A 25553-nucleotide genomic window follows, 5' to 3' on the forward strand; every position below is an offset into this window, starting at 1 on the left:
GATGTCAGGTGTGGTGCCGATCTTCTTGGCCAGCTCGCTGCGCTCCATGGTGCTCAGGTACAGGTAGCGGTTGAGCAGCTCCCCGTCCAGCACGTTGCGCACGGCATTCTGGAGGGTGCGGCGGTCCACGTGCAGCATCCTGGGGTGTGCGGGCACGGAGGTCAGGGCGGGCCGGGGTGCAGGGGGCGCCGCACAGGGGTAGGGGTGGAGCGGAGCTCACCGGAAGGCGCGGGGGTTGAGGCCCGCGTGGTGCGGCAGCATGGTGGTCAGCGCGTTCTGCAGCATGAGCAGCCGCCGATAGGTCTTCTCCTGCATGGGTAGCAGCAGCCCGATGCCGCCGTCCAGGGTGGCTGAGGGGGTCGCGGTGTGAGCCAGGCCAACCTTAGGGCTCCTCCCCGACCCAGACACACCTGTCCCCACACTCACCGAACCACGTGATGTGCTTATTCTCCCACACGACCGACTTTTTGCTGAGCCCCTCAGTGGCCCCCCGGCACGGGGTCCTCCAGAACGTGTTCACGTGGGCACCCACGTGAAAGTCCGCCCGGCGCAACAGGCGCATGCCCCCGAAACTCTCCTTGGCTAGACCAGAAGGGCCTTGGTCACTGCCTGCGCAGCCACAGCCCAGGCAGAGGGGGCGGAGGAAGCACTCACCTTCGGGCAGGTACATGTACACCATGAGGTTGCGGTCCCGGTCAGACACTGCGGAGCAGAGGCCCGGGGTCAGCCTGGGGTCAGCCCCGCCCACCCTCAGAGCCTCAGCCCCCAGGGCCCTGCCCACATACCCAGAAAACCCAGCTGGGCGTTGTCCACCATGAAGTCCACGCTGTACACCTCCAGGGGCTTGGCATCCTGGGGGCAGGAAGGGGGGTGTCAGAGGTGCCTTGGGCAGGTACCTACCCAGACACAGGCACCGCGGCCACACGCTACCCGCGACACAAGGCTCAGCGTCTTGCTCTCCTCCTGGTAGCGCAGGAGCGAGATGCTCTTCATGACATCGGCCGCCAAGATGAAGTTCTTCACGCTGATCATCTGGTGGATGTAAAGCTGTGTGTCGATGAAGGCCATGCCCGTCAGCTCACTGGCCCGCAGGCTCCACAGGAAAATCTGGGGGTGGGGGTAGAGAGGGTGAGTGGGGGCGGATGCCACGCCGAGTGGGGGTGAGCTGGGGGCACATGCCAGGTAGGACTGGCACCTTCTGGCCGATGGCCGACACCAGGTGGCCGTTGCAGTGGCACAGGGCGGTCACGGGCCCCTTCTGCTCCTTCTCGTAAAGGACTTTGAACTTGTTCTTGGTCAAGGGCTGGCCAGGCTCAGGCACCACCTCAATCACATCCATGATCAAGATCTGGAGGGTACAGGGATGGCTGTGGGTTGGCTGTGGGGTGGAAGCAGGGCTGCCAGGGCTGTCTGCCCCCGCCCACCAGCCCCTTACCCGCCCTCGGCATGTGACTTCCTCGCCTTGCATGAGGCAGGTCCCAGCGGCCACATAGCCTTTGAGGCCCGACACGGTCTCCTCACTGCGCAGTGACACCGTCTTCATGCAGGTTACATGCTCCCACTCCTGCAGCTCAATCCTGCGGGGGCCGGGGGCGTCAGGATGCTGCCCCAGAGGCCTTGGGGAGCCCCACCCAGGCCCAGCCTCACCTGGCGTTGGGAATGGCCTCCCAGCTGACCGGGGAGATGAGCTGGATGGAGAAGGCCTCCTGCTGGGGGTGGATGTACCGCTCATCTGTTGGGGGGAAGGGTGGCGGTCACAGTGGGGCTTCAGCGAGATTGGGCTCATGATGGGAGCGTGGTATGGGTGTCACACACCTCTCTCGATGGTCTCAAACTCCTTCTCCTCGCCAGTCATGCGTGGGATGCGGGTGCACGGTGTGTTGGTGCTGGTGGCCACGGCGTACACCTGCAGGTTAGTGGGGGTCACACACCACTGGCCAGACGAGGCCCAGAAGGTCCCTGGTGGGGCGGGAGTGGGGGCAGACCTTGGACTCCACGTGGTAAGCCACGTAGTGGGCCGTGCAGCGCAGCGGGATCTTCCTGACAGGCCACGGGGCGTCGTAGGACAGGTAGGCAGGCAGGACGCTGATCCTCAGCTCACCCTGGGGGGGGTCACAGGGTCAGGGGAGCAGGGGCAGGCAGGCCCAGGCTGCTAAGAGCCCCTGGGATGTTGCCCTCAGCTCTGCAGAAGCAGGGGTGGGTGAAAGGCAGCTGTGTCCAGACGAGGTCCTGGAATGGGCTGCCACTCGGCCTCTGGGGCTCCTCTGGCTTCTGTTCCCGGGCTCAGCTGGGGCTAGGGACACTGGCCACCGGTGATGGGAAAGCTAAGCCAGCAGGGCACTGGAGGCTGCAAACAAAGGGCGGCCCACAGACTGCCGTGCTGGGGACTGAAAGTAGGCAGAGGGAGCCAGGGCCGCCCTCTTTCACAGACAGTCCTGAGTCAGGCATTTGGGAAGGACTCGGCCACATCCCAGTCGAGGTCCCGAGTGACCTGGAGTGTTGTGGTTGCTCAGATGGGGAACCAAGGTCAGAGAGCACGTGTGCCCTCCCAGAGTCACAGAGCTGCCAAGGAGAAGCAGCGCTCAAGGCAGCTCTCCTGAGGAAGTGGAGAGGCCAGGCCCTGTGAAGGCCTACAGAGCCAGCAGAGCAGTTGCGGGGATCCCAGGGTCTGCGGCTCCAACTCCCAACCTCCCTCTTCCAGACCTTTGGAGCACCAAGCTCCAGGCTCACCTCCTCGGCCTGAACCCCGCCGCCCTCCGGACGCTCTTTCCTGTCCCTGCCCCTCAGCCCTGACTGGGGCACCATCAGCCAGGGCTGCTGGGTACTGGGCTGGGCCCCACCTGTCTGTTGAAGTACAGGAAGCCACGGGGACAGTTGATGTTGTGGAATGGAGCAAAAGAGTCGACAGGGCCGTCGATGCCCATGGGGTGCAGCCGCAGTGCCCCTCGGCCGGTCACCAGGAGCCAGTGAGGGGAGGGGCCGCAGATGAATACCTGGGGACAGGCGCCATGAGGATGCCGTGGATGAGCCCGCATCTCCCTTCGACCACAGACCCCCGCGAAGGCGCTGGCCTACCCCCGAATAGCCATAGATGTCCTCGAAGTAGCGGAAACGTGCCACGCGGCCCCGCGCCCCAGCCCCCTCCTCCGTGCCGCCGCCTTCCGCTTTCTTCTTCGACGGCTTCGGCTTCTTCTCACGGAAGTTGATGTTGTGAGGGACCTGGGGGAGAACCGTTCAGAACCTCCAGGGGCTTCCAGTCTGAAACCCACCCCACGCCCCGGCAGCATGGGCACCTTCTTAAAGCGGACTTTGAGATTGCCCTGGCTGAGCTGAGAGTCGTGGGGGAAGGCCTCGTAGATGAGCAGCTCCTGGTCCACGTGCACCTGGGAGATGAGGCAGAGGTGTAGGGAAGGGGTGGGGCCCTGAGGGATAAAGGTGGGGCCGTAGGGAAGATGGGATGGGCCATGGGAAGGGGCGGGGCTGTGAAGGGGAGGCCAGGCCATGTGCTCACCAGCAGGTAGGGCCTGCTCTGGCGGCTGCCCAGAGCAACCAGCAGCACCTCCTTGACCAGGGGCAGCTCCCCCTGGCGTGTGGCCTCCTCCCTGCGGGCTTCGCCCTGTGTGGTGGGCTGTCCAAAGGAACTGTCCACAAGGACCCGCTGCCCCACGGGGAAGTTCTTCACCAGGAACACCAGCCGCCAGTCAGGGAGCTGGTAGATCTATGGGGTGGGCAGCAGTCAGTGGAGGCAGGTGGGTGGAGCTGGCTGGGCCGCAGGGCAGGGCACCACCTACCTCCATGGTGCCATTCTCCCGCACCAGCAGGCACCAGTGGGTGGGCTCTGCCCTGAAGGGTGCAGGGTCCCGGTCGGCGGGGGGCTGGCTGCTTCTCCGGGCCTCCTCCTTGCTGGGGCTGAAGAGGGAGCCAGAGTCCCCATAGAGCATCTCCTCCTCATCGTCCACTGTGGGGCTGGGGGCCGACAGAGGGTCACAGGCAGCCTGCCAGCTGCAGGGGCCCAAGTCGCCACCTGCACCCCTGGCCCCAACACACCTCGTCTCTGAGCCCAGACCCTCGGCCTCCGAGCCGCTGCGGCCCCCCAGCTCGTCACGGGTCCCACCCAGACGGCTCTCTGTGGTGAACATACCGCTGAGGTCTCGGTACAGGCACAGCGTGATCACCTTGGACTGCTGCGGGGAGAGGGGTGGGCTCAGTGGGGGGCAGGGGGCCAGGACAGATGGGCACCAGGAATGGGGGGGCCTACGTGGTGCAGCGGGGGCTTGTGCAGCGCCAGGCGGTGGTGGCGGCCACCATAGGAGTCGCTCTTCAGCAGAAACATGGTGACGTGGCCCTCGGCACTCATGATGACCACGTAGGGGTCGGCCACGGCACACTGCACGATGGGGGCGCCCAGGTCCACGGGGATGAAGTGCAGCTGATTCACTGTGGGCACAGGGCAGTCAGCATGTGCCTCCCCAGGGCCCATCCCCCCATCCCCGCCCACCCACCTCCTTCCAGCAGGCGGATGCCCAGCGGTGACACTTGGACAATGTAGCGGTTGTCCCCAATGTTCCCGGCAAAGACTGTGGGGCCCTGCGTGGCAAAGCCGCTGGTGTCCAGCTCCATGATTTCCTGCCCCGTCTGCAGGATCTGCAGGCGACAGCAGTGAGGAAGGCCCCTCCCCGGGGGACCCCAGCCCCAGGTCCCAGGCCCTGCCCCTCACCATGGTTGAGTCTTCCCGGCTCAGAATCAGGAATCCGTGTCTGCGGCTGTCATCATCTGCTTCAGGGGTGCTGGGTTCCTGCTCTGTGCCCTCCCCCTTGGGATTCTCCTCCTGTCAGGGCCAAAGGGGGGCAGGCTGGAAGCAACAGTCCAGTGAAGGCAGCATGTAGGGGCACTAACTGGGCCCCCACCACCGTATGTGCACCCCATGAGAAGGCGGTGCCGGTCCCATCCCCGGGCCTCCCTGCAGCGGACTTGCACCTACCTCCTCCTTACGCACCGGGGCGATGACCGTCCACATGTCATAGCAGCCTGGAAGCTCAAAGGTTGTCACCACCTGGGGCCGGATGCTCTTCTAGAATGATGATGGGGTGGGGGTGTGATGAGGCTGTGAGCCCACCGAGGTCCCACCAGGAGGTGCCCACCCCCTCCCCACCCACACCACGCCCCCTCCCCGCCCACACACCTGCACGCCCTCTCCCCACCCACACACCTGCAGCACTGACAGAGCCCCGTTCTTGCCGTGGCCGGAGCAAACCACAATCTCCAGGTCTGGCTCAGGGCTGTTCTGAAACTGCACGGGGACTCGGGGGTAACCACTAGCCCCCCGCCAACACACACATCCCAGCCCCTGCCTCCAGCCCTGACCCCAACCCTGGGTACCTCTTCAGACAGAAAGGCAGGCTCGCCCATGGCGGCATTGGCACAAGGTCCGATGTTAAGGATGCTGTCACACACCTGCGGACAGTGACGGTCAGGGGGCCGTTGGGGGGGCACTGGCTGGGAGGGGGCCCTGCTGCCTCAGTCTTACCTCGAAGGAGTAGGTGGCCAGCTGTGTGCCTGACTGGGCCTCGCTGCCGTAGACTTCGATCTCGTCCACCTCGTCTTGTGGCACCGACTTGCCCCCAGCTGCACACAGAAAGCCCGCCTCAGCACAGCCCTGGGTCACTGGCCCCGCTCCTGACTGGCCCTGGCCCGGTCCTCACCTGACCAGCCGGCCGTGGCATCCACACGCTTCTTCTTTGAGGGAGGCTCTTCCTGTGAGGCAGGAAAGGGCGCTGAGCAGCATGCCACGGCAGCGCCCACGGGAGGGGTGGTGGCATGATGGGCCTAGGAAACCCACCTTGTCGCCAGCCTCGCGGACGGCACTGGCTGGGGGCTCCTGCAGCTTCTCCGTGTACTTGAGGAGGAGGGAGTTGCCCAGACGAGAACCCAGGAACAGGTACCCAGGCTCCATGGTGACCATCTGAGGGAGCACAGGTGGGTGAGGGCAGGCCTGGGCCCAGACCCAGACCCAACCCCCAGTCCCAACTCACGCTGGTGGTGAGGACGCTGGCGGCTGCCTTGTCAAAGTGGAACGCTCGGACACTGCGCATGCCATCAGTGATGAGGGTCAGCACGTAGCTGGGGGCAGGGGGAATTCTGAGTGGGTGATGTGCACGCTGGGGCAGTGAAGGGCGCTAGGGGACTGGAGAGGGGCAGACTTCATGGGCAGGGGAGGGGCTCACATCTCGCCGCCCTTGAGGGAGATGACCATCTTGTCGTAGGAGATGAAGGTGGCCTGGGCACAGTCCAGGGTGATCCGCACACCCTCCTGGGTGCCTGTGGGATGGGTGGTCAGGACGACCGGGAAGGCCCACGCTGTCCCTGGCCTCCCCCAGCCACCCCACACTCACGCAGCGGGAAAGCCGTGGTGCCTGTGGTGAGGCTGTTGAGAGCCACACCATACGGGGGGACACTCTGGTTCAGGTACAGCAGCGAGTTGACAGCAAAGATCACCACCCCACCTGGAGATGGACACAGGCTGGTGGGCAGGCTCACTGCCCCTCCCCACACTCCCTCCCCACCCCCAGGATTCTCACCTATGGGCTTGGGCACGGCCAGAGCCTGGGTGCAGTCAAAGGGCAGGCTGGTGAGGGACCAGATGACAGGGTGCACCTTCTGTGTGATGTTCAGCGAGATGGCCACGATGGAGCACGTGTCCTGCCGCACAGCCACGCGCCTAGGGACGCCAGTAGGTCAGCCACAGGCCTTGCCTCCCTGCAAAGACCCAGGCCCAGCTCCTCCCTGAGCAAGCCCCGCCCCGGCCCCGCCCACATCCTATAATCCTCGCCCCACACCCCACAAACCCCACCCATGTCCCATGAGCCCAGCTCCAAAGCAGAGGCAGCGGGGGGTCCACAGCGTAGAGGGGCCTCCTTCGGGGGCTCACCCGGGCCAGGTCTGGTTGGGCTCGAACAGGATGAGCAGGGTGGGCTCGTAGTAGCCGTGCAGGAACTGCAGGTCGATGATGTTGAGCAGCTTTTCATCCAGGGCCCGCACGTCGATGATGTAGCTGGGCAGGAAGCTGGACCTCTGCCTGGGGGGCCAGGGGCTTTATTTAGCAGGAGATGAGGGGATGAAGGGAGCTCGGGCTCAGGCGCCTCCTCCTCCCCGCAGCACCACGGCCTGCCCCAGCTGGCACTTACCCCTCACCCACGAGCCCCTCGTGCTCCTCGGCCAGGCTCTCCCTGCGGAAGGGCAAGACCACCAGCCGCGTGCCGTAGACGAGCATGGCTGCGCAGCGCCCGTCGGGGTCCACCCGCACGCGTGGCGTGTGTACGTTCTGCACAAACCCATCCTGGGGGCAGAAGGGGCATCAGCCAGGCCCAGCATAGGAGACCCCAAGGGAAGCACTTGGGGCAACAGAACCCGGCTGCAGGGGGAGGGAGTGTGGCTGGGCTGGGGCCTGGGTGGGGGCGTGAGTGTGGCCTACCCGAAGCTCAGGCTCCTCAAAGTAGTGCAGCGACAGGGTCTTCAGGTCGTGGGTGCCCGGGTCGTACTCTACCACCGACAGCTGGGGTCAGAGGGTACAGCCGTGGCTGTCCACCGCGTGTCCTGACAGTGTCAGCCCGGCCACCAAATGGCTGTGCCCAGGCCCACCCCGCCAGTCTCCAGCACCCACTCCCACGCCTTGACCAGGCCCACCCCACCAGGCCCTGGCACCCACTCCCACGCCTTGGCCAGGCTCCCCTCTGGGTAACCCCCGATCTGGGCACCGAAGAAGGAGAGCTAAGCAGATCCCCGGCACTTCTTAATGCCTGAAGAGTATCTTAGTTTATAGTATTGCTCAGTTATTTCCTTTATATAACCCTTTACATATAATCACGTATTAGTTTATAGCTGGAACAATTAGTGCCCAAAGAACATCTTACTACTCAGCTGTTTCCCTATATATACCTTATCATCGGAGGAGTTTTTAGAGCAGACACAGTGCAGAGCATGATGTAAGGGAAAAACAGTTATACCAGGACAAGAATCTGTGGCCAAAACGGTAGTGCCTTTGCCTGAAAGGGCACGCGTTACATGGCAGGCCGGCCCAGGTGGCAGCGTTCAGTATCATAAAGATACCAGCCGTATGGCAGGCTTAGAGCAAGAGCCACTCCTCCTGAAAAGGAGCTGCAGTACCCTGCGTCCAGTTTCCTGGGTGGCTGTGAACCCTCCAACCCTGCTGCTATGTACTGACTCAAAGCATCCTCCTATAGAAATCATTGCAAGCTGCCAGCAGGTGGCGGTAGACCTTGTCAGCTGTGTTGCTACCGTGCTGACTCAAAGCTTCCTCCTATAGAATTCCCTAGGGCCGGGCGCGGTGGCTCACGCCTATAATCCCAGCACTTTGGGAGGCCGAGGCGGGTGGATCACGAGGTCAAAAGATCGAGACCATCCTGGTCAACATGGTGAAACCCCGTCTCTACTAAAAATACAAAAAATTAGCTGGGCATGGTGGTGTGTGCCTGTAATCCCAGCTACTCGGGAGGCTGAGGCAGGAGAATTGCCTGAACCCAGGAGGCGGAGGTTGCGGTGAGCCGAGATCGCGCCATTGCACTCCAGCCTGGGTAACAAGAGCGAAACTCTGTCTCAAAAAAAAAAAAAAAAAAAAGAATTCCTTAGGAATAGCATGCCCCTAGATAAGAGATGTGGCACACTGCACCCCTTCACTGCACACGGCCCACCTCCTAGCCTAGGTGACCTAACGGGGGTGGACCCCTTGCTGCACACGGCCCACCTCCTGGCCTAGGTGACCTAACGGGGGTGGACCCCTTGCTGCACACGGCCCACCTCCTGGCCTAGGTGACCTAACGGGGGTGGACCCCTTGCTGCACACGGCCCACCTCCTGGCCTAGGTGACCTAACGGGGGTGGACCCCTTGCTGCACACGGCCCACCTCCTGGTCTAGGTGACCTAACGGGGGTGGACCCCTTGCTGCACACGGCCCACCTCCTGGCCTAGGTGACCTAACGGGGGTGGACCCCTTGCTGCACACGGCCCACCTCCTGGCCTAGGTGACCTAACAGGGGTGGACCCCTTGCCTGTTGCTCCCATGAATGTCTTGACCCTATCACTATCCTTAAAGATGACCTCGCTCACTACCCTGTCCCCTAACCTATACTCAATAAATACAGAGTTCCAGGCCTCACCTGTCTCCACTTAAGCAGCGCTGCCCCCCCCCCCACCAAGCCCAGCTGCACTTTCTTTGTCCTTCTATGTCTTATCTCTCTATTTCTCGGAGCCGGTGCCTCAGCACAGTGATAGGGGACACCCCACGACCCTAGTAGGGCTGGACCCTACACCCCCCGCCAAGCCGACCACTCACCTTGGCATCCTTGAAGCTCAGGAGCAGAGCATCCCGCTTGGCTCCCGCCAGCTGCACGCTGGCCATGGACATGACATTGCCGAAGAAGGAGAAGGAGGCGGCGAGTTCGAGCTTCTCCCGGTGGGCCTTCCCCTCTAGGGAGAGGCCAGGGCTCAGGGCTCAGAGCCCAGGGCCCAGCCATGCCTGCACCCCTACAGCCCATGGCTGCCCCCCCACACACTCACCTGTGCTCCTGTCATTCTTGGTCAGAGCCTGGTGGGGGAGGAAGACAGGGCAGTGAGGGACCACACCTGGTGGCTTACCTCATCCAGGGAACGAGAAAAGACCACCAAGGCTGGCCCCTGCCGCCTGGGAGCTCTGCCCAAACCCTCTCTGCCGTAGGGAGGGAGCAGGCCAGGGGCTCTGCAGACAGCTGTGCACACCTGCTCCCCGCATGGGCCCCTCCCCAGGAATCCCCCACCTGATGGCTCCCTAGCAGCCAGGCCCATGCGGCAAGCACTTGGGGTCAGAGTGCACTCTCTGCACACTGCCAAACCTGCCTGGTTGCACACCCACAGCAGCCCAACGCCACGGCCCGAGTCCAAACGTCACAAAACAGGAAGCCAGAGCCAAGGGGTACCCACACCTACTTGATACGTGTGCCTGTTAGAGAGAGGAAGCCCTGAGCTATCCCGACGCCTCAGCTCCCCAGGCAGCAGCTCCACCTCCTCCCTTTCTACTGCCTTGCCAGGATGATAAGACTGTTCTTTGCTACTGAGTAGCTAAACTAACTAGCATCTTTATATGCCCCTTTCTCAAGGCAAGGAAAAGGCGTGTTTTTTTTGTTTGTTTTCTTTTTTTGAGATGAGTCTCACTCTGTCCCCAGGTTGGAGTGCAGTGGCACGATCTCGGCTCACTGCAACCTCTGCCTCCCAGGTTCAAGTGATTCTTCTGCTCAGCTTCCCTAGAGTAACTGGGATTACAGGCGCACGCCATCACATCTGGCTAATTTTTGTATTTTTAGTAGAGATGGGGTTTCACTGTGTTGGCCAGGCTGGTCCCCTGACCTGGCGTGATTCACCCACCTCAGCCTCTCAAAGTGCTGGAATTACAGGTGTGAACCACCACGCCAGGCCATTTTTTGTTTTTTTAGGATAGGGCCTCACTGTCTCCCAGGCTGGAGTACACAGTCGCAATCATGGCTCACTGCAGCCTCAACCTCTTAGGCTCAGGTGATCCTCTCACCTCAGCCTCCCAAGTAGCTGGGCCCACACGTGTAAGTGAGACTTATTTGTTTATTTATTTATTTTTGAGATGGAGTCTCACTCTGTTGCCCAAGCTGGAGTGCAGTGGTGTGATCTCAGCTCAGTGCAACCTCGGCCTCCTGGGTTCAAGCGATTCTGCCTCAGCCTCCCAAGCAGCTGGAATTACAGGCATGCGCCACCATGACCAATTTTCTTATGTTTAGTAGAGAAGGGGTTTTGCCATGTTGGCCAGGTGGATCTCCAACCCCTGACCTCAGGTGATCCGCCCACCTCGGCTTCCCAAGGTGCTAGGATTACTGGTATGAGCCATCATGCCCAGCTCAAACTTTCTTAAATAAAGGGTATCTACAAAAAGTCTACAGCAATGTGGCACTGGGAGGGAAACACTGAAAGTTTTCTCTCTTCGTCGGGACCATCCAAGGAGGCCTAATCCCTCCCTGACAAGTAGAAGGTCAACATGCAGAGATCAACAGCAGTTCTGTATACATGCAAGAAGAAGGGTAACCACTCAGAAGAATTGTAAGGAAAATGTAGGCCGGGCATGGTGGCTCACGCCTACAATCCCGGCACTTTGGGAGGCTGAGGCGGGCGGGATCACCTGAGGTCGGGAGTTTGAGACCAGCCTGACCAACATGGAGAAACCCGTCTCTACTAAAAATACAAAAATGAGCTGGGCATGGTGGTGTGCACCTGTAATCCCTACTTGGGAGGCTTAGGCAGGAGAATCGCTTGAACCTGGGAGGCGGAGGCTGCAGTGAGCCAAGGTCATGCCACTACACTCCAACTTGGGCAACAACAGCAAAACTCCATCTAAAAAAAGAAAAAAAGAAAGAAAAATGTGCACATAGTCAAATGGTCTAATGTCTAACTGGCATCTTGGGAGAAAGGGGACAGAATCAATAGCTAAAGAAATAGTGACCAAGGCCGGGGGACGCCATGGCTTGCATCTGTAATCCCAGCACTTTGGGAGGCCAAATTAAGTGGATCAACTGAGGTTAGGAGTTCAAGACCAGCCTGACCAATATGGTGAAACCTCATCTCTACTAAAAATACAAAAATTAGCTGGGTGTGGTGGCATGCGCCTGTAATCCCAGCTACTCGGGAGGCTGACACAGGAGAATTGCTTGAACCCAGGTGGCGGAGGTTGCAGTGAGCTGAGATCACACCACTGTACTCCAGCCTGGGCAACAGAGAAAGACTCCATCTCAAAAAATAAAATAAAAAAAAGAGTGACCAAAACTTTTCCAAAAAGGATGAAAAGCATCAATCTACAGTCTCAAAAGTCAGTAAACTTGAAGAACAATAAATGCAAAGAAAACCACACTCAGGCCAGACACGTGGCTCACGCCTATAATCCCAGCACTTTGGGAGGCCGAGGTGGGCGGATCACCTGAGGTCAGGAGTTCAAGACTGTCCTGACTAACTTGGCGAAACCTCATCTCTACTAAAAACACAAAAATTAGCTGGGCGTGGTGGCGGACGCCTATAATCCCAGCTACTCTGGAGGCTGAGGCATGAGAATGGCTTGAACTTGGGTGTCGGACACTGAAGTGAGCTGAGATCACTCCACTGCACTCCAACCTGGGCAAAAGAGCAAAACTCTGTCTCAAAAAAAAAAAAAAGTAAGTTTGAATAAAAGGATATTTACAGGGTTTCAAAATAAGTCTGTACAATAAACTTTTTAGTTACAAAAGGAAAAAATAACCTTACAGTGGGAGAATCCAGCCCAACACTACCCAGCTACACACTACAGCACCCGGTCACGAGGCAAAGGCTCCAGCTGTCTCCCGAAAGCTGATGGGGGTGCTGTGTGCCTCTTCTGTGGTGTTCCAGCCAAAAATACAAACTTCTCATCTAAACACCTGGGAATATCTTGGCCGGACGCGGTGGCTCACACCTGTAATCCCAGCACTTTGGGAGGCTGAGGTGGGCAGATCACTGAGGTCAGGAGTTCAAGACCAGCCTGGCCAACATGGTGAAACTTCATCTCTTCATCTTTACTAAAAATACAAAAAATTAGCTGGGCATGGTAGTGCACACCTGTAATCCTAGCCGGGGCAGAAGAATGGCTTGAACCCCGGATATGGAGGCTGAAGTGAGAAGAGATCATGCCACCACACTCCAGCCTGGGCAAAAGAGTGAGACCCCATTTCAAAAAAATAAAATAAAAAATAAACACCTGGTTGGGTGGCTCACACCTATAATCCCAGTACTTTCGGAGACTAAGGCCGGTGGATCACTTGAGGTCAGGAGTTCGAGACCAGCCTGGCCAACATGGCGAAACCCCGTCTCTACTAAATTACAAAAATTAGCTGGGCATGATGGCGGACACCGGTAATCTCAGCTACTCAGAAGGCTGAGATGGGAGAATCACTTGAACCTGGGAGACAGTGGTTGCAGTGAGCCGAGATCGCGTCACCGCACTCCAGCCTGGGCGGCTGAGCGAGACGCTATCTGAAATAAATAAATAAAAGAAAATTTAAAAAAAAACACCTGGAAATATCTGAAAATCTCACCCTACCAGTAAGACTCACCCTACTGACAGCCTACCAGTGACCATGCTGTAGCCTTCAAACTAGGGAGTGTCATTCAAGACAAAAGCTGAGCACCTTTTTTAGGTTAAACGGCTATGACACAGACGCCACGCTCAGCCAAGGACGTTGCTGGGACAACGGCCAGCTCTGGCTAAGGCCTGGAGTCGCACTGGTGTTGACATCCTGATTTAGAATACTGCTCTGTGGTTTTGGAAGACATTGTCCTCACTGTCAGAAAGCACAAAATCCATCTAGGGCCTAAGGGGCATCCTGTCCGCAATTCACTCTCCAGGTTCAGGAAAAAAAGAGAAAGGAAGCAGGAATGGCAGAATGTCCACATCTGGGATGCTGGGTGAAGGTACACAGGAAATCTGTGCACTCCTCTTGCAACCCTTCTAGTAATGCAGCGTGGCTGAGCGCAGTGGCTCACACCTGTAATCCCAGCACTTTGGGAGGCCGAGGTGGGCGTAAGGTCAGGAATTCGAGACCGGCCTGACTAACATGGTGAAACTCCATCTCTACTAAAAACACAAAAATTAGCCGGTGTGGTGACATATGCCTGTGGTCCCAGCTACTCAGAAGGCTGAAGTGGCAGAGTCGCTTTAACCCAGGAGGCAGAGGCTGCAGTGAGCCAAGATTGTGCCACTGTACTCCAGCCTGGGCAACAAGAGCAAAACTCTGTCTCGAAAAAAACAAAAAAAGTCCGGGGGGGGGGACTTATTTTAATTTCAACAAAGTCTTGTATATTTTCTTCCTGATAAAGGGACCTTTTATGCTGCCCAAGGCCACATGCTCACCCATTTCCTATCCATGTCTTCCCCTCCCTCTCTGCAAAGCAGCAGCCCCTTAAAACCCTGAGGGGCAACTGGCCTTGCTTCTTGCCTCCCTGAGACTGAGGTACCGGCAGACACTCCCACCCTCCTCACTGTTCCCATGTTCTGTGCCTTCCTTTCTGTGGCCGTGGGTGAGCAGGTCATACTCAAGCCAAGCCGAGCCTGCACTAGATTCTCTGGGACAGGTTCAAGACAGCTGCACGAGGCCGGGCGCAGTGGCTCACGCCTGTAATCCGAAAGCTTTGGGAAGCCGAGGCATGTGAATCACCTGAGGTCAGGACTAGCCTGAGCAACATAGTGAAATCCCGTCTCTACTAAAAATTAGCCGGGCGTGGTGGTGTGTGCCTGTAGTCCCAGCTGCTCGGGAGGCTGAGGCAGGAGAATCCCCTGAACCTGGGAGGCAGAGGTTGCAGTGAGCTGAGATCATGCCACTGCACTCCAGCCTCAGCAACAGAGCGAGATTCCGTCTCAAAAAAAAAAAAAAAAAAAAAAAAATGCTGCACGAAAGACGGCTGTCTCCCTCCCTCTCCAGGTGAATCTGGGCTGGAGGCTGCCTGAAGGACAGGCTGTGGTGGCAGGGATGGTGCCCTCCTGGTCTAGCCCTTCAAGTGACTGGCAGCTTCTGCCTTAGCCTCCTGGGGCTCTGAGCTCCTATAAGAAACTCAACTATACCAACACAGCCATGCTGCCAGGAAAACCAAGCTAGCCATGCTGGGGGACCGGGCAGAGTGGAGGGATGGGGTGGGGGTAGACACATCTAGCCTGTCCCTAGCTCTTGAAGTCATCCCAGTCAAGGCTCAGCCCAGCCCTGCTGGAGCAGAGCCAAGGGCTCCCCACACTCCAATGAATCCTGAAACCCTGACCCCCAGGTGTGTGTGATGATGATGACAGACCTTGATTGTATGTTTCAGGGCAGTTCGTTACAGAGCAACAACTAGACTGAGCCCAGGAGGAGGGCTTGAGCCCAGGAGTTTGAGGCCAGGCTGGGCAACATAGCCAAGACCCCATTTCTTAAAAACAAAAAACAAAACAAAATAAGAAAACCTCTTTTCCTGCCATATATGGTTCCATTTCTTGCTTCAGTGTGCACAAATCTCCTCCAGAGTTGCCTGTGTTCACTGTTACTGACTCTGTTCCTCTGCTGGGCTCTTACCCCTGCTCCAGTCAGACCACACACCCTCCTGCTACCAGACTGCTGTCAGCATCACCAGGCATCAACTGAGGCTCAGCAGCTGGGGACCAGCATTGAGTCCCTCCTGGCCACCTTCCCTGGGCCTCCAGGGCACTGTCCAGCTTCCCCCTGCCTTCCGGGCATGCCAACTCCAGCTCTTTCATGGCCTCTCATATCCCCAACCTCTCAATGTTGGGGTATCCCAAGACCCTGTCCTTGGCTATATTCTGGGTGATCTCAACCAGTTTCCAAGGGCAGACACCACCCACAAGCTGAAGACTCCAACTTTACCTCCACATCAGGCCTCAGTCCTCAACTCCAGGCTCTTGTACACCCCTCCTGCTCTGCACTCCTGCCTGATGTGGAAGGAGCACCTCAGCCGATCTACAGTGGCCAGCGTCCAAGGCAGCCCCACGCCCCCTGCAGTGAATGCTGGGAGGTGTTGCACCCTCTGCAACCCCTGTCAGCGTTGGTGGATATCACCAGTAGAATGTGACAGAAATTTAACAGTGTGTTACTACTACTCTTTTTTTTTTTTTTTTTGAGATGGAGTTTCACTCTTTTGCCCAGGCTGGAGTGAAGTGGCACCATCTCGGCTCACTGCAGCCTCCGCCCCTGGGTTCAAGTGATTCTCCTGCCTCAGCCTCCCAAGTAGCTGGAATTACAGGCACCCGCCACCAAGCCCAACTAATTTTTTTATTTTTAGTAGAGACAGGGTTTTGCCATGTTGGCCAGGTTGGTCTCAAACTCCTGACCTGGGGTGAACCACCCGCCTTGGCCTCCCAAAGTACTAATTATAGGCGTGAGTCACCGCGCTTGGCCCTTTTTTTTTTTTTTTTTTTTTGGAGATGGGGTCTCACTCTGTTACTCTGTTGTCCAGGTTAAACTGTAGTGGTGCAATCATAGCTGCAGCCTTGACCTCCTGGGCTTGAGCAATCCTCCCACCCCAGCCTCCCGTGTAGCTAGGACTACACACAAGGGCCACTATGCCCAGCTAATTTTTATATTTTATATTTGGGCCAGGCACAGTGGTGCACTCCTGTAATCCCAGCACTTTGGAAGGCCAAGTTGAGTGGACTGCCTCAGCTCGAGTTTGAGACCAGCCTGGCCAGTGCGGCAAAACCCCATCTCTAATAAAAATACAAAAAAAAAAAAATAGCCGGGCATGGTGTCACATACCTGTAATCCCAGCTACTGGGTGGAGAGTTTAGGGGACTAAGGCACGAGAAATGCCTGAACCCATGAGGCAGACGTTAAAGTGAGCCTGAGATTGCATTCCAGCCTGAGTGACAGAGGAAGACACTGTCTCGCCAGGAAAAAAAAAAAATTATTTGTAGATATGAGGTCTTGCTATGTTGCCCAGGTTAGTCCTAAACTCCTGGCCTCAAGCAATCATCCCAACTGAGCCTCCCAAAGAGTGGGACTATAGGTGTGGGCCAATGCAGCCTGCCTGTCACTTCTGAGCTTAGGCTGTAGAGCATACCGTGGCTTCAGTCTTGATGGGTCATGGGTGGGTCTCTGTCATTGTGAGGGAGGCTGCCATGCTGTGAGCTGCCCCAAGAAGGGGCTCATGTGGTGAGAAACTGCGGCCTCCTGCCAGTAGTGTGTTCGGCGCAGACACTCAAGCCCTCGTCAAGCCTTCAAAGAACAGGAGCCCTGACCAGCAAACGTATGTGTATGCTGGGGTAGGTGCCTAGGAGGGTTGGACTTTGGCCTGCGCCTCTGACCCATCTACCTGCTGGGTCAGCCCCTACTCCAACCCTCTTGTGGCTCCTCCCTGCTTTGCGGGGAATCGTCCTGATTATGGCCTACCACCCTCTATCCCCACCACCACATCCACTCTACACCACGGTCACACTGTGCATGGCCTCTCCACCCTCAACTGCTTGGGGCCTGTGCACAAGCCGTTTCTTCTGCCTGGAACACCCTCTTCTCACCATCCCTGGGCCTGGGTAAGAATTACTCCTCCTTCAATAACTTTGTAGAAACTGCCGCTTGCAAGTAGCCTTCCTGGGCCAGCTTTCAACCCTCTGGCAACCAAAGCACCACTGTACTTCCCAAACCTTGAGGGGTTTGCTCACTTTACTGAGACTCCTGTCAACAGTCTGTCCCCACCCTAGACCCGGCCTTGTTCCTTATGCTAGGAATGTCCTTCCACCGACAAACTCCCGCTCCGCCTCAGGCGGGTTCTTCTGCTCATACGACAGGAAATACACTGCCTCCTTCGCTCACTCCTTTATCCCCCAGCAGCACTTGTCGCAGCTGCAGGCGTTTATGTAGCGGATGTTGCGCTCCCCCAAGTGCCTGCAGGTGTGGTTCACAGGGTATCTCTTCCCCCCAGCACACCGTGGGCGTTCGTTCCTTCGAACGACTTGCTGAAAAAACCGCAGTGCAAACAAGACGGCTAGGGCAGCGCGCCCTTCGCGGCGCGGCAAGAAAACAGGGTAGCAGCTACGAGAAAGGCCCTGAGCACAGGAGGTTCGGGGCGACAAGCCTCAGGCACATCACTGCGCTTGTCTGGGGCTTGGCTCTTCCGGCTGCAGCCGGGCGCGGCGAGGGCACCCACGTCCCGGGCGCGGCCTACCTCGGCGTCGCGGTGGAGGCGGTACACGTACAGCTGCGAGGTCCCGGCCACCACGAGGTTGCGCTCGCTGTTGTTGAAGAAGTTGCAGTACATGGAGAATTCCAGGCCGGTGGGCGGATGCGCCTGTTTGTACACCGCGTACATGGCGCCAAGCCTGGCTGCGCAAGGCCGGGAGAGGACGGGTGAGCGGGGTCGCCCGCGCAGGACCGCCGCCTCTGCCGCCCGCCCGGTTCCCACCTGGCAGTTGCAGCCGACTCGAGGGGGACCGGGACGGCGGCGAACTGGGCCCGGCTGGGCCCGGAAGCTCGGCGCGGAGGTTCCGGGCTTCTGCGCCTGCGCAGCGCCGCCGCGTGGGAGCGGCTGTAGGGGCGGCAGCGGCCCCTGGTGGCCTGGGGTGCGGAGCGGTCTCGCGGCTCGGCTCCGGGCTCTGCGTCCGGACCCCAAACCCCGAGCGCGCGAAGTGCTGGGCCTCTGCTGCGGGCGGAGCAGCGCGGGTTGGAAGCCGCAGGGGCGGCGGCTTGGAGCCGGCCGGGGGTGCTTCCCCGCCCGACCCAGGACGGCTGCAGGGACAAGCGACTCCGCTCCTAGCCGCGGGGTCCGGAAGAGGGGTGCGGCGCCTCGCTACGTCGGGGCCCCGAGAAAGCTTCCTAGAGAGGCCGCACGCCCCCCTGCCCAGTGTCCCCGCGCTGAGCGGCTCCCGCGGACAGCACAGCACCCCGCGCGCCCGCGAGTCCAGCGCTGTACGCCCGCCTTGCTCTCCGCTGCCTCCCCAGGGCGAGCCCAGTGCCAAGGTTTGTTGGATCCCGGACCAGCCACGGACCTAGGACTTAGAAACGGAATCATCAGGCCGGGCGCGGTGACTCACACCTGTAATCCCAGCACTTTGGGAGGCCTAGGCGGGCGGATCACGAGGTCAAGAGATCGAGACCAGCCTGGCCAACATGGTGAAACCCCGTCTCTACTAAAAATACAAAACAATTAGCCGGGCACGGTGGCGCGTGGCTGTAATCCCAGCTACTCAGGAGGCTGAGGCAGGAGAATCGCTTGAACCCGGGAGGTGGAGGTTGCAGTCAGCCAAGATGGCGCCACTGCACTCCAGCCTAGTGACAGAACAAGACTCCGTCTCAAAAAAAAAAAAAAAAAGAAAGAAACGGAATCATGAGAAATAAAACAAGAAAGTATCGTTACCCCCAAGAAAATGGGGTGGAAATCTGTGTTTTTGTCGCATCCAAATCCAGTCAGTGGTTCATTGGGCATTGGGAGAAGGTCCACTTGGATGATCAGGTGTGTGACCCCTGAGCCACACCCAACCTCCTTTAATTTTGTTTTATCTTTTTGAGAGGGAGTCTCACTCTGTCACCAGGCTGGAGTGCAGTGGCGCCATCTCGGCTTACTGCAACCTCCACCTCCCAGGTTGAAGCAATTCTCCTGCCTCAGCCTCCCAGTAGCTGGGATTACAGGTGCCCGCCACCACACCCAGCTAATGTTTTTGAATTTTTAGTAGAGGCGGGGTTTCATCATGTTGGCCACACTGGTCTCAAACCGCTGACCTCAAACGATTCACCCGCCTCGGCCTCCCACAGTGCTGGGATTACAGGCGTGAGCCACCAGACCTCCTTTTAAAAGTTAATCAAGGCCGGGCTCGGTGGCTCACACTTGTAATCTCAGCACTTTGGGAAGCCAAGGCGGGCAGATCACAAGGTCAGGAGTTCAAGACCGGCCTGGCCAACATGGTCGAAAACCCATCTCTACTAAAAATACAAAAATTAGCCGGGCGCGGTGGCTCACGCCTGTAATCCCAGCACTTTGGGAGGCCGAGGCGGGTGGATCACGAGGTCAAGAGATCGAGATCATCCTGGTCAACATGGTGAAACCCCATCTCTACTAAAAATACAAAAAATTTGCTGGGCATGGTGGCGCGTGCCTGTAATCCCAGCTACTCAGGAGGCTGAGGCAGGAGAATTGCCTGAACCTAGGAGGCGGAGGTTGCAGTGAGCCAAGATCGCGCCATTGCACTCCAGCCTGGGTAACAAGAGGAAAACTCCATCTCAGAAAAAAAAAAAAAAAAAAAAAAGCTGGCCATGGTGCCAGGTGCCAGTAACGCCAGCTACTCAGGAGGCTGAGGCAGGAGAACTGCTTGAACCCAGGAGGCAGAGGTTGCAGTGAGCTGAGATGGCACCACTGCACTCCAGCCTGGACAACAGAGCAAGGCTCTGTCTCAAAAAATAAAAGAAAAAGAAAGAAGGTCATGTGAAGACAGAGGCAGAGATTGGAGTCATGCTGTTCACAAACCAAGGAACACCCAGGGCCACCAGCAGCCAGGAAAGGCTCATGGAACAGACTGTTTCCTAGAGGCTTCAAAGGGAGTGTGGCTCACCTGACACTTTGATTTCTAACTTTTAGCCTCCAGAACAGTGAAAATAAGTTTCTGGTTTTAAGGCACTCAGTTTATGGTAGGCTGTGTCATGGGAGCCCTGGGAGGCCAGCACAAGGGGACTCAGGATTAATGCCTCTGCTGAGGACAGAAGGACAGAGTCAGAAGAGGTTGGGGTCCCAGTAGCCATGGGCTGCCACATACTCTGGTCTGATGATCTCCAGGCTTGCTTTCCTTGACAGAGAAATAAGCCCTCAGCTGCGTAAGCAGTGGGTAAGCAAGTTTGATTACTGTTTGGGGACAGAGTCCCACCTGCTGCCCACACACCCTGGCGAACTTGCCTGACCACACTCAAGTAGGGTCTCCACATCAAAAAAGAGGTGCGTGAGGCTGGCTGCCTGGGGGGCCCTAAGTGCAGCTCTCCCGGCTTCTCTTCGAGGCACCCTGGTGGGGAGAAGGCACTGCCATAATGGTCCTTTCCCATCCAGCAAGCAGTGCACAGCCAGGCTCCAAGGATGAGTGTCTTTATTGAGCTTGGGACTGGGGCCTCTATAGGGGCTCTGGCTTCTGGGCTGTAGGTTTGTGGGGGTGCGGGGTCTTGAGTCAAAGGCCGGGGACTAGGGCAGGGTGTCAGAGGGTGATGTCATCCTCGTACAGAGACAGCAACAGTAGGACGGTCCAGCCGCCCAGCAGGCCCAGGTTGTGTAGCAGGAAGAGGAGCCAGGGCCGCGGGTCCCGCACTTTCAGCATGGCCGGGAGCTGAGGAGCAGGTGGGCACCGGGTCAGCGCCCTGCTCAGCTCCCTTGCTCAGCTCCCTGCCCAGAGCAGCCCCCTCCCCTCACCATCCTAACCATGTCGCAGAGAGCCACGTAGAGGAACAGGCCGGTGGCCACCGCCAGGATCCAGGCCTCACTCTCCTCGCCGACTCCGACCGCGAGTGCCACGTAGAGACCGGCGAAGGCCGTGAGCGCGGAGGCCAGGTTCAGCAGCAGCGCTCGGCGCACGGACAGCCCCGCGTGCAGCAAGGCCGCGAAGTCCCCTGGGGGCGGGTCCACGGCAACGGCTCCGCCCTCCTATCTACATGCCCCGCCCGCCTCCTTTCGGGACCCGCCCCTTGTCGCCAAGCCCCGCCCACCCGTTCCTCGTCTCCCCGCCCAGCCCTGTCCGGCCCCGCCCATCGCCTTCCAGGCCCCACCCGCCGCTCACCCAGCTCGTGTGGCAACTCGTGGCAGAACACGGCCAGCGAGGTGGCCAGCCCGGTCTTCCAGGAGGACGCGAAGGCGGCGCCCACGGCCAGACCGTCGGCGAAGTTGTGCACGGCGTCGCCCAGCGTGATCACATAGGGCAGCAGCCTCAGCTCTGCGGGCGCAGCGGCCGTGGGTTCGCGTGGCCTGTCCCCTGCCGCCAAGCCCCGGCCCCGCCCGCGCTCCGCACAAACCCCAGATCCCCCAGCCCTTCCGGGGTCGCCCCCTGGGCTCACCTGGGCTCAGTCTCCTGGGCTCCGTGTTCAGCAGCTCCGGGCTCTCCTCCGCCACCTGGGAGGAGCGTGGGTGAGTCCCACCTCCCACCCGGAGGTGAGGCAGAGGAGGGACGCGGCGGGGTGGGGCTGGGAGTGTGGGCGTGGGACGGGGTCGGTGGGAGGGGCTCCGCGTGGAGCGGGGCATGGGCGCCCACTCACCAGGTCTGCGCGAGAGCCCTCGTGAGGTGGCTTGGGCTGCCGGAGCTCGTTGGGTGCCAGCTGCAGGGAAACGCCGTGGCTGTGGCCACCGTGGTTGTGGCTGCTGTGGCTGCAGGGCCTGTCCTCCATGTCCTGTGAGGGTAGCTGCTCAGTGTCCACCGGGCCCCCAGCACACCCACCCCCAACCCAGGTACCTCCCCAAGAAGCCTGACCTCTGGGTCCCTGGGCAGCAGGAGGTTGAAGAGGTTCTCAAACAGGAAGAAGGCGTAGAGCCCGGCCAGCGTGGCCAGAAGGCGCCAGGTGGGCTGTGGGCTGAGGCCCTCTTCGCTGTGTGTGTGCAGCCCCAGCACCTGGGGAGTAGGGGTGCTGGACTAGGGGGGTCTCAGGGCACCTCCTCCCCAGACCCAGGGAGAGGGGTCGGGGTTCAGTGGTGGGGTGGGTAAGGGCCCTGGGAGGGCATGGCCTGGGAGTCCATGGTGGGGAAGGAAGGGCGGCGGTCAGGGGGGTTGTGGGGGCAGACCTTGGGCATTAGATGCAGGAGAGCATCCCCGGTGAGTGCGCCCACCGCCAAGCTGAGGAAGGTCTGCAGGACGTAGTGGGTGACCCCCCTGCAGCCAGTGCAGGTCAGCAGCAGGAGGCCAAAAACAGCGCAGAGGCAGATGAGCAGCGTGGCCAGGGAGCCGTACAGATAGCCTGGGGGCGGGCGAGGCCAGTGAGAGCTTTTCTTCTAGACTCAGCCCCTGCTTCTGGGGTGTTGCTCACCAGGGCTGCAGGTGCTCAGTGTGCGCCAGGCCTGCACTCGGGCTGACCCTCCTGCCTCGAAGCACCACTCCCCTCCTGGAGACCCCCTTTCCCTGTGTCTGCCGTTTCTACCTCCAGCCCTTGCTTGCTCTCTGCAGCCACTTCTTCCTCCCTCCATGTTCCCGCCTCTGAGCCGCCAGTGCAGCGCAGGGGCAGGCACTCACTCTCTGCCTGGCTGAGCTGGTCCTGGACGGGGTGCCCGTGCTGGGAGGTGCAGGCCCCACTCAGCTGCTGTTGGAGCAGGGCAGGGCTCAATTGGGCCCAGGCCTCCGGGGTCACCCCTGCCTCCTCCGACAGTCCATACACAGCCATCACGTCCCTGGAGCTCAGGCATACCTGGGAGTGGCAGGACAGGTCAGGGGCCTGAGCAGACCCCAGTGGGGCCCCATCTTTCCCCAGGGCACAGCTCACCGTGTCCCACACACTGGAGCTGCTGTTGGAGGTGGAGAGGGACACAGGGTCCTGGCCGCTGGCCCTCCTGTGCTGATGACTGTGGTCGTCATGGGCCTCCCTGCCCACCCCCAGGCGCCGCATCAAGGCCGACAGCTCTGGCAGGGAGAACGGTCAGCACCGTGAGTCTGTGGGCTCCAGCCCTGCCGCCCAGGGACACAGAGGCTGGGGACTCAGGGGCGCCCCCATCCGCAGCCCAGCCCAGGCCTCACCAGCCAGCGTGATAGGGACCTCGCTGCCGTGTTGCTGGAACACAAAGTCCACGAAGTACTGAGGGCTGGGCAAGGCGTGGAAGCAAGACCCGCTCCTGACATGGTCCAGCAGGGCAGCCAGGACGCCCCCAGCACTGCCTGGAGCCCCCGCCTCCGCGGCCTCCTCCAGCAGCTGCGGGATATCTACGCAGGCCTGAGGAAGAGGGGCCTGGGCCTCAGCCTTCAGTGTGACCTTGCATCCAGCTCTGCCACCCACCCGCTGGATGCATCCCCCACCAAGGCAGGATGTGCCCCACCAGCCCAGCCCTCGCTGCTGGGACCAGCTGCTCCAGGCTCCCACTCAGCCCTCTGGTTCTCTCCTCATGAGATCCCCACCTGCTCAGCAGTGAGCCCCACATTGTGAATCCCCAGCCCGAGGCTGACCCCCAGTGTCTCTCCAGGCTCCCTAAAGGCTCTGCAGGCCCGGCCGCCTGGGCTGTAGGGCCCTCCTCACCCATTCCCCTAGTCTGCCTGGTCTCTCTCACCGTCTTGAGGGCCTGGCCAGCAGCCCGGGCCTGAATCCCCTGCAGCAGCCTGCTCAGGCCCAGGATCAGGTCCTCAGGGCTTTCGAGCTGGGCCAGGAGGTCATCCGCGTGAGAGGCCCAACCGTCAGCCTGAGCGTCCTCACATGTGCCCTCGGGGTTGCTAAGGTACAGGGCGGCAGCGGCACTGAGGCGGGCGATATACCCAGTCTCCAGGACTGGACCCAGGGGCTCACCTAGGCCCAGGGCATCCTCCACAGACAGGCACTGTGGGCAGAGATGGGTGGGCAGGGGCGCTGCGCCCACTAGGAGGAGGAGAGGCCAGCCCAGCCAAGGGGCTTCCTGGCAGGCCCCTTCCCACTCCTCTCCCTCTCCCGTCCAACAGCACCCACCACCCTCTCTCAACCCCTTATGCCCGTCCGTCTCCCCAGGGCCCTGTTCTGTTTCCCCAACTGCAGGGGTGCATGCAGAGGGGTCCCCAACAGTGGTCCCCCATTCCCAGGGGACTCCCCTGGAGCCACTGCCAATTTGATGGCTGGGGCCAGCAGAGGGAGGTGGCCCCAGGGTCCTGGGGAGAAGAGGGGCTGTGTGTCCCTGGAGAGGCAGGCCCATCTGCCCCCGCTGAGCAGAAGGGTGGGCTCTAGCCTGCCGGCAGGGCAGGGTGCCCAAGTACTACTGCCAGCCTCCTCCGCCTCCTGGAGTTTGCCCAGGGCCCTTTGCTGCTGGCTAGCAGGGCGGAGCAGGCGGCAAGAGGCCAGGGCTGGGGGACCCGTCGGGTGGGGCCGTTACCTTTCCACACGGCCCGTTGGCGCAGTGCACACGGTCCGCCAGCGTATTTAACAGGCCGCCCAGTGCCTCTTGATCCAGAGCGCCCTGGCCAGAGGTGAGCAGGCTCAGCAGACCAGCAGACGGGGACGCCGTCGCTGTCACCACCAGCACAGCCAGCAGTAGCCCCAGCTCCAGCGGGACCAGGGCCGCCATACCCAGCTCCCAGCGTGCTCAGTGGGTGTTGCTGCGGCAAGGCCCAGTAATTCTGGGCTGGCTGAGGGCGGCTTTGCTGGGGCTGCCTGGGGCCAGACTGGGGCTGGGCTAGGACCCGCCCGCCCCCGCATGAGGACCTCTCCCAGGTATTCCTTCAGAGCTCTGTGATTGGCTGCCAGAGTTGCCTGGGTTAACCATTCCAGCGGCAGATCCTCCCCGACAGCCTGGAGCCACTGCCTGTGGGGGGCAAGGGCTGGGCCCCTTCCCCTGGATGGGCAGCCTGGGTATCTGCTCCTCTGCCAGCAGCCCCCTAAGCTGTGGGGCAGGGCCAGGGTGTCCCCTTCTGGCTCTCCATCTGGGGGCTGCTTCCAAGCTGGGGGACGCAGGGCAGAGGTTCACAGATGCTCTCAGAGCCCCCAGGCCCAGGCCTCGGCCCCCTTCCGACAGCCCTCAGCAGAGGCCCTAGACGCCCTCGGTGGCCCCAGTTGGGGGTGGGGACGTGGGCCTCTCTCCTCCTGGGTCATGGGCTGTGGTCCCTGTTGGGGACTGTGATGGGGTTGAAGGAACTGAAAAGGTGCCTGCTGCGTCATGCTCCTTTAGGCTGGGGACAGCCCCAAGAAGCTCCAACTCAGACAAACAGGAGACGGACCTGGGTCCTGGCAGCCACCTGGCCAGGCTTGTGTCAGGACAAGGTTGGGGCAAGACCCCAGCTCTAGGCCTGGGGGCAGGGAGGCTGTGGCTCCCAGCCCTGCCCTCCCTGCGGACTCCCTCTCTGGCCTTTGAGCCCAGAGGCCTTATCTCTACTGTGGTGGTGGAGGCAG

At 60.1% G+C, this 25553-nt stretch overlaps 2 protein-coding genes across 2 annotated transcripts in view; both read right to left on the reverse strand.

Moving 5' to 3' along the window:
• CPSF1 (cleavage and polyadenylation specific factor 1) overlaps positions 1-17912 on the reverse strand; it is an 18117-nt gene extending 205 nt beyond the window's left edge. Inside the window, exons 1-36 of the mRNA XM_012473287.2 lie at positions 17716-17912; positions 9574-9601; positions 9350-9483; positions 7472-7552; positions 7185-7336; positions 6929-7075; positions 6579-6718; positions 6393-6503; positions 6225-6318; positions 6033-6120; positions 5840-5962; positions 5703-5754; positions 5528-5625; positions 5380-5454; positions 5210-5290; positions 4982-5071; positions 4718-4828; positions 4503-4644; positions 4259-4437; positions 4048-4184; positions 3792-3966; positions 3512-3718; positions 3294-3383; positions 3076-3219; positions 2841-2993; positions 1986-2102; positions 1816-1906; positions 1648-1732; positions 1436-1577; positions 1196-1348; positions 931-1107; positions 786-852; positions 655-702; positions 427-582; positions 221-350; positions 1-139 (exon numbers count right to left, since the gene is read on the reverse strand). Coding sequence (XP_012328710.1) covers positions 1-139; positions 221-350; positions 427-582; positions 655-702; positions 786-852; positions 931-1107; positions 1196-1348; positions 1436-1577; positions 1648-1732; positions 1816-1906; positions 1986-2102; positions 2841-2993; positions 3076-3219; positions 3294-3383; positions 3512-3718; positions 3792-3966; positions 4048-4184; positions 4259-4437; positions 4503-4644; positions 4718-4828; positions 4982-5071; positions 5210-5290; positions 5380-5454; positions 5528-5625; positions 5703-5754; positions 5840-5962; positions 6033-6120; positions 6225-6318; positions 6393-6503; positions 6579-6718; positions 6929-7075; positions 7185-7336; positions 7472-7552; positions 9350-9483; positions 9574-9601; positions 17716-17859 — 4281 coding nt within the window. The 5' untranslated portion in view covers positions 17860-17912. The remainder of the gene's footprint in view (positions 140-220; positions 351-426; positions 583-654; positions 703-785; positions 853-930; positions 1108-1195; positions 1349-1435; positions 1578-1647; positions 1733-1815; positions 1907-1985; positions 2103-2840; positions 2994-3075; positions 3220-3293; positions 3384-3511; positions 3719-3791; positions 3967-4047; positions 4185-4258; positions 4438-4502; positions 4645-4717; positions 4829-4981; positions 5072-5209; positions 5291-5379; positions 5455-5527; positions 5626-5702; positions 5755-5839; positions 5963-6032; positions 6121-6224; positions 6319-6392; positions 6504-6578; positions 6719-6928; positions 7076-7184; positions 7337-7471; positions 7553-9349; positions 9484-9573; positions 9602-17715) is intronic.
• Positions 17913-20597: 2685 nt separating this feature from the next.
• Positions 20598-24969, reverse strand: SLC39A4 (solute carrier family 39 member 4). Its single transcript, XM_012473290.2, has 12 exons — positions 24541-24969; positions 23755-24018; positions 23231-23423; positions 22980-23116; positions 22733-22904; positions 22288-22460; positions 21980-22117; positions 21768-21899; positions 21570-21624; positions 21296-21448; positions 20941-21128; positions 20598-20848 (listed from the first exon to the last, which is right to left on the reverse strand). The coding sequence occupies exons 1-12, from the start codon at positions 24730-24732 to the stop codon at positions 20720-20722; spliced, it is 1926 nt and encodes a 641-aa protein (XP_012328713.2). The 5' UTR covers positions 24733-24969; the 3' UTR covers positions 20598-20719.
• Between the last annotated feature and the right edge of the window lie 584 nt (positions 24970-25553).

The sequence above is a fragment of the Aotus nancymaae genome, unplaced genomic scaffold (genome assembly GCF_030222135.1).
Source record: "Aotus nancymaae isolate 86718 unplaced genomic scaffold, 86718_ANA_hifiasm-v0.15.2.pri h1tg000036l, whole genome shotgun sequence".
Taxonomy (NCBI): Eukaryota; Metazoa; Chordata; class Mammalia; order Primates; family Aotidae; genus Aotus; species Aotus nancymaae.

Excerpts from the sequence above, each read along its gene's own strand:
- SLC39A4 (XM_012473290.2), bottom strand. The coding sequence starts at position 24,732 with ATGGCGGCCCTGGTCCCGCTGGAGCTGGGGCTACTGCTGGCTGTGCTG. Across the intron at positions 22,905-22,979 it reads GCTCCAGTGTGTGGGACACG|GTATGCCTGAGCTCCAGGGA; the intron begins GTGAGCTGTGCC and ends TGCCACTCCCAG. Across the intron at positions 21,449-21,569 it reads GCCCAGGAGACTGAGCCCAG|AGCTGAGGCTGCTGCCCTAT; the intron begins GTGAGCCCAGGG and ends CTGCGCCCGCAG.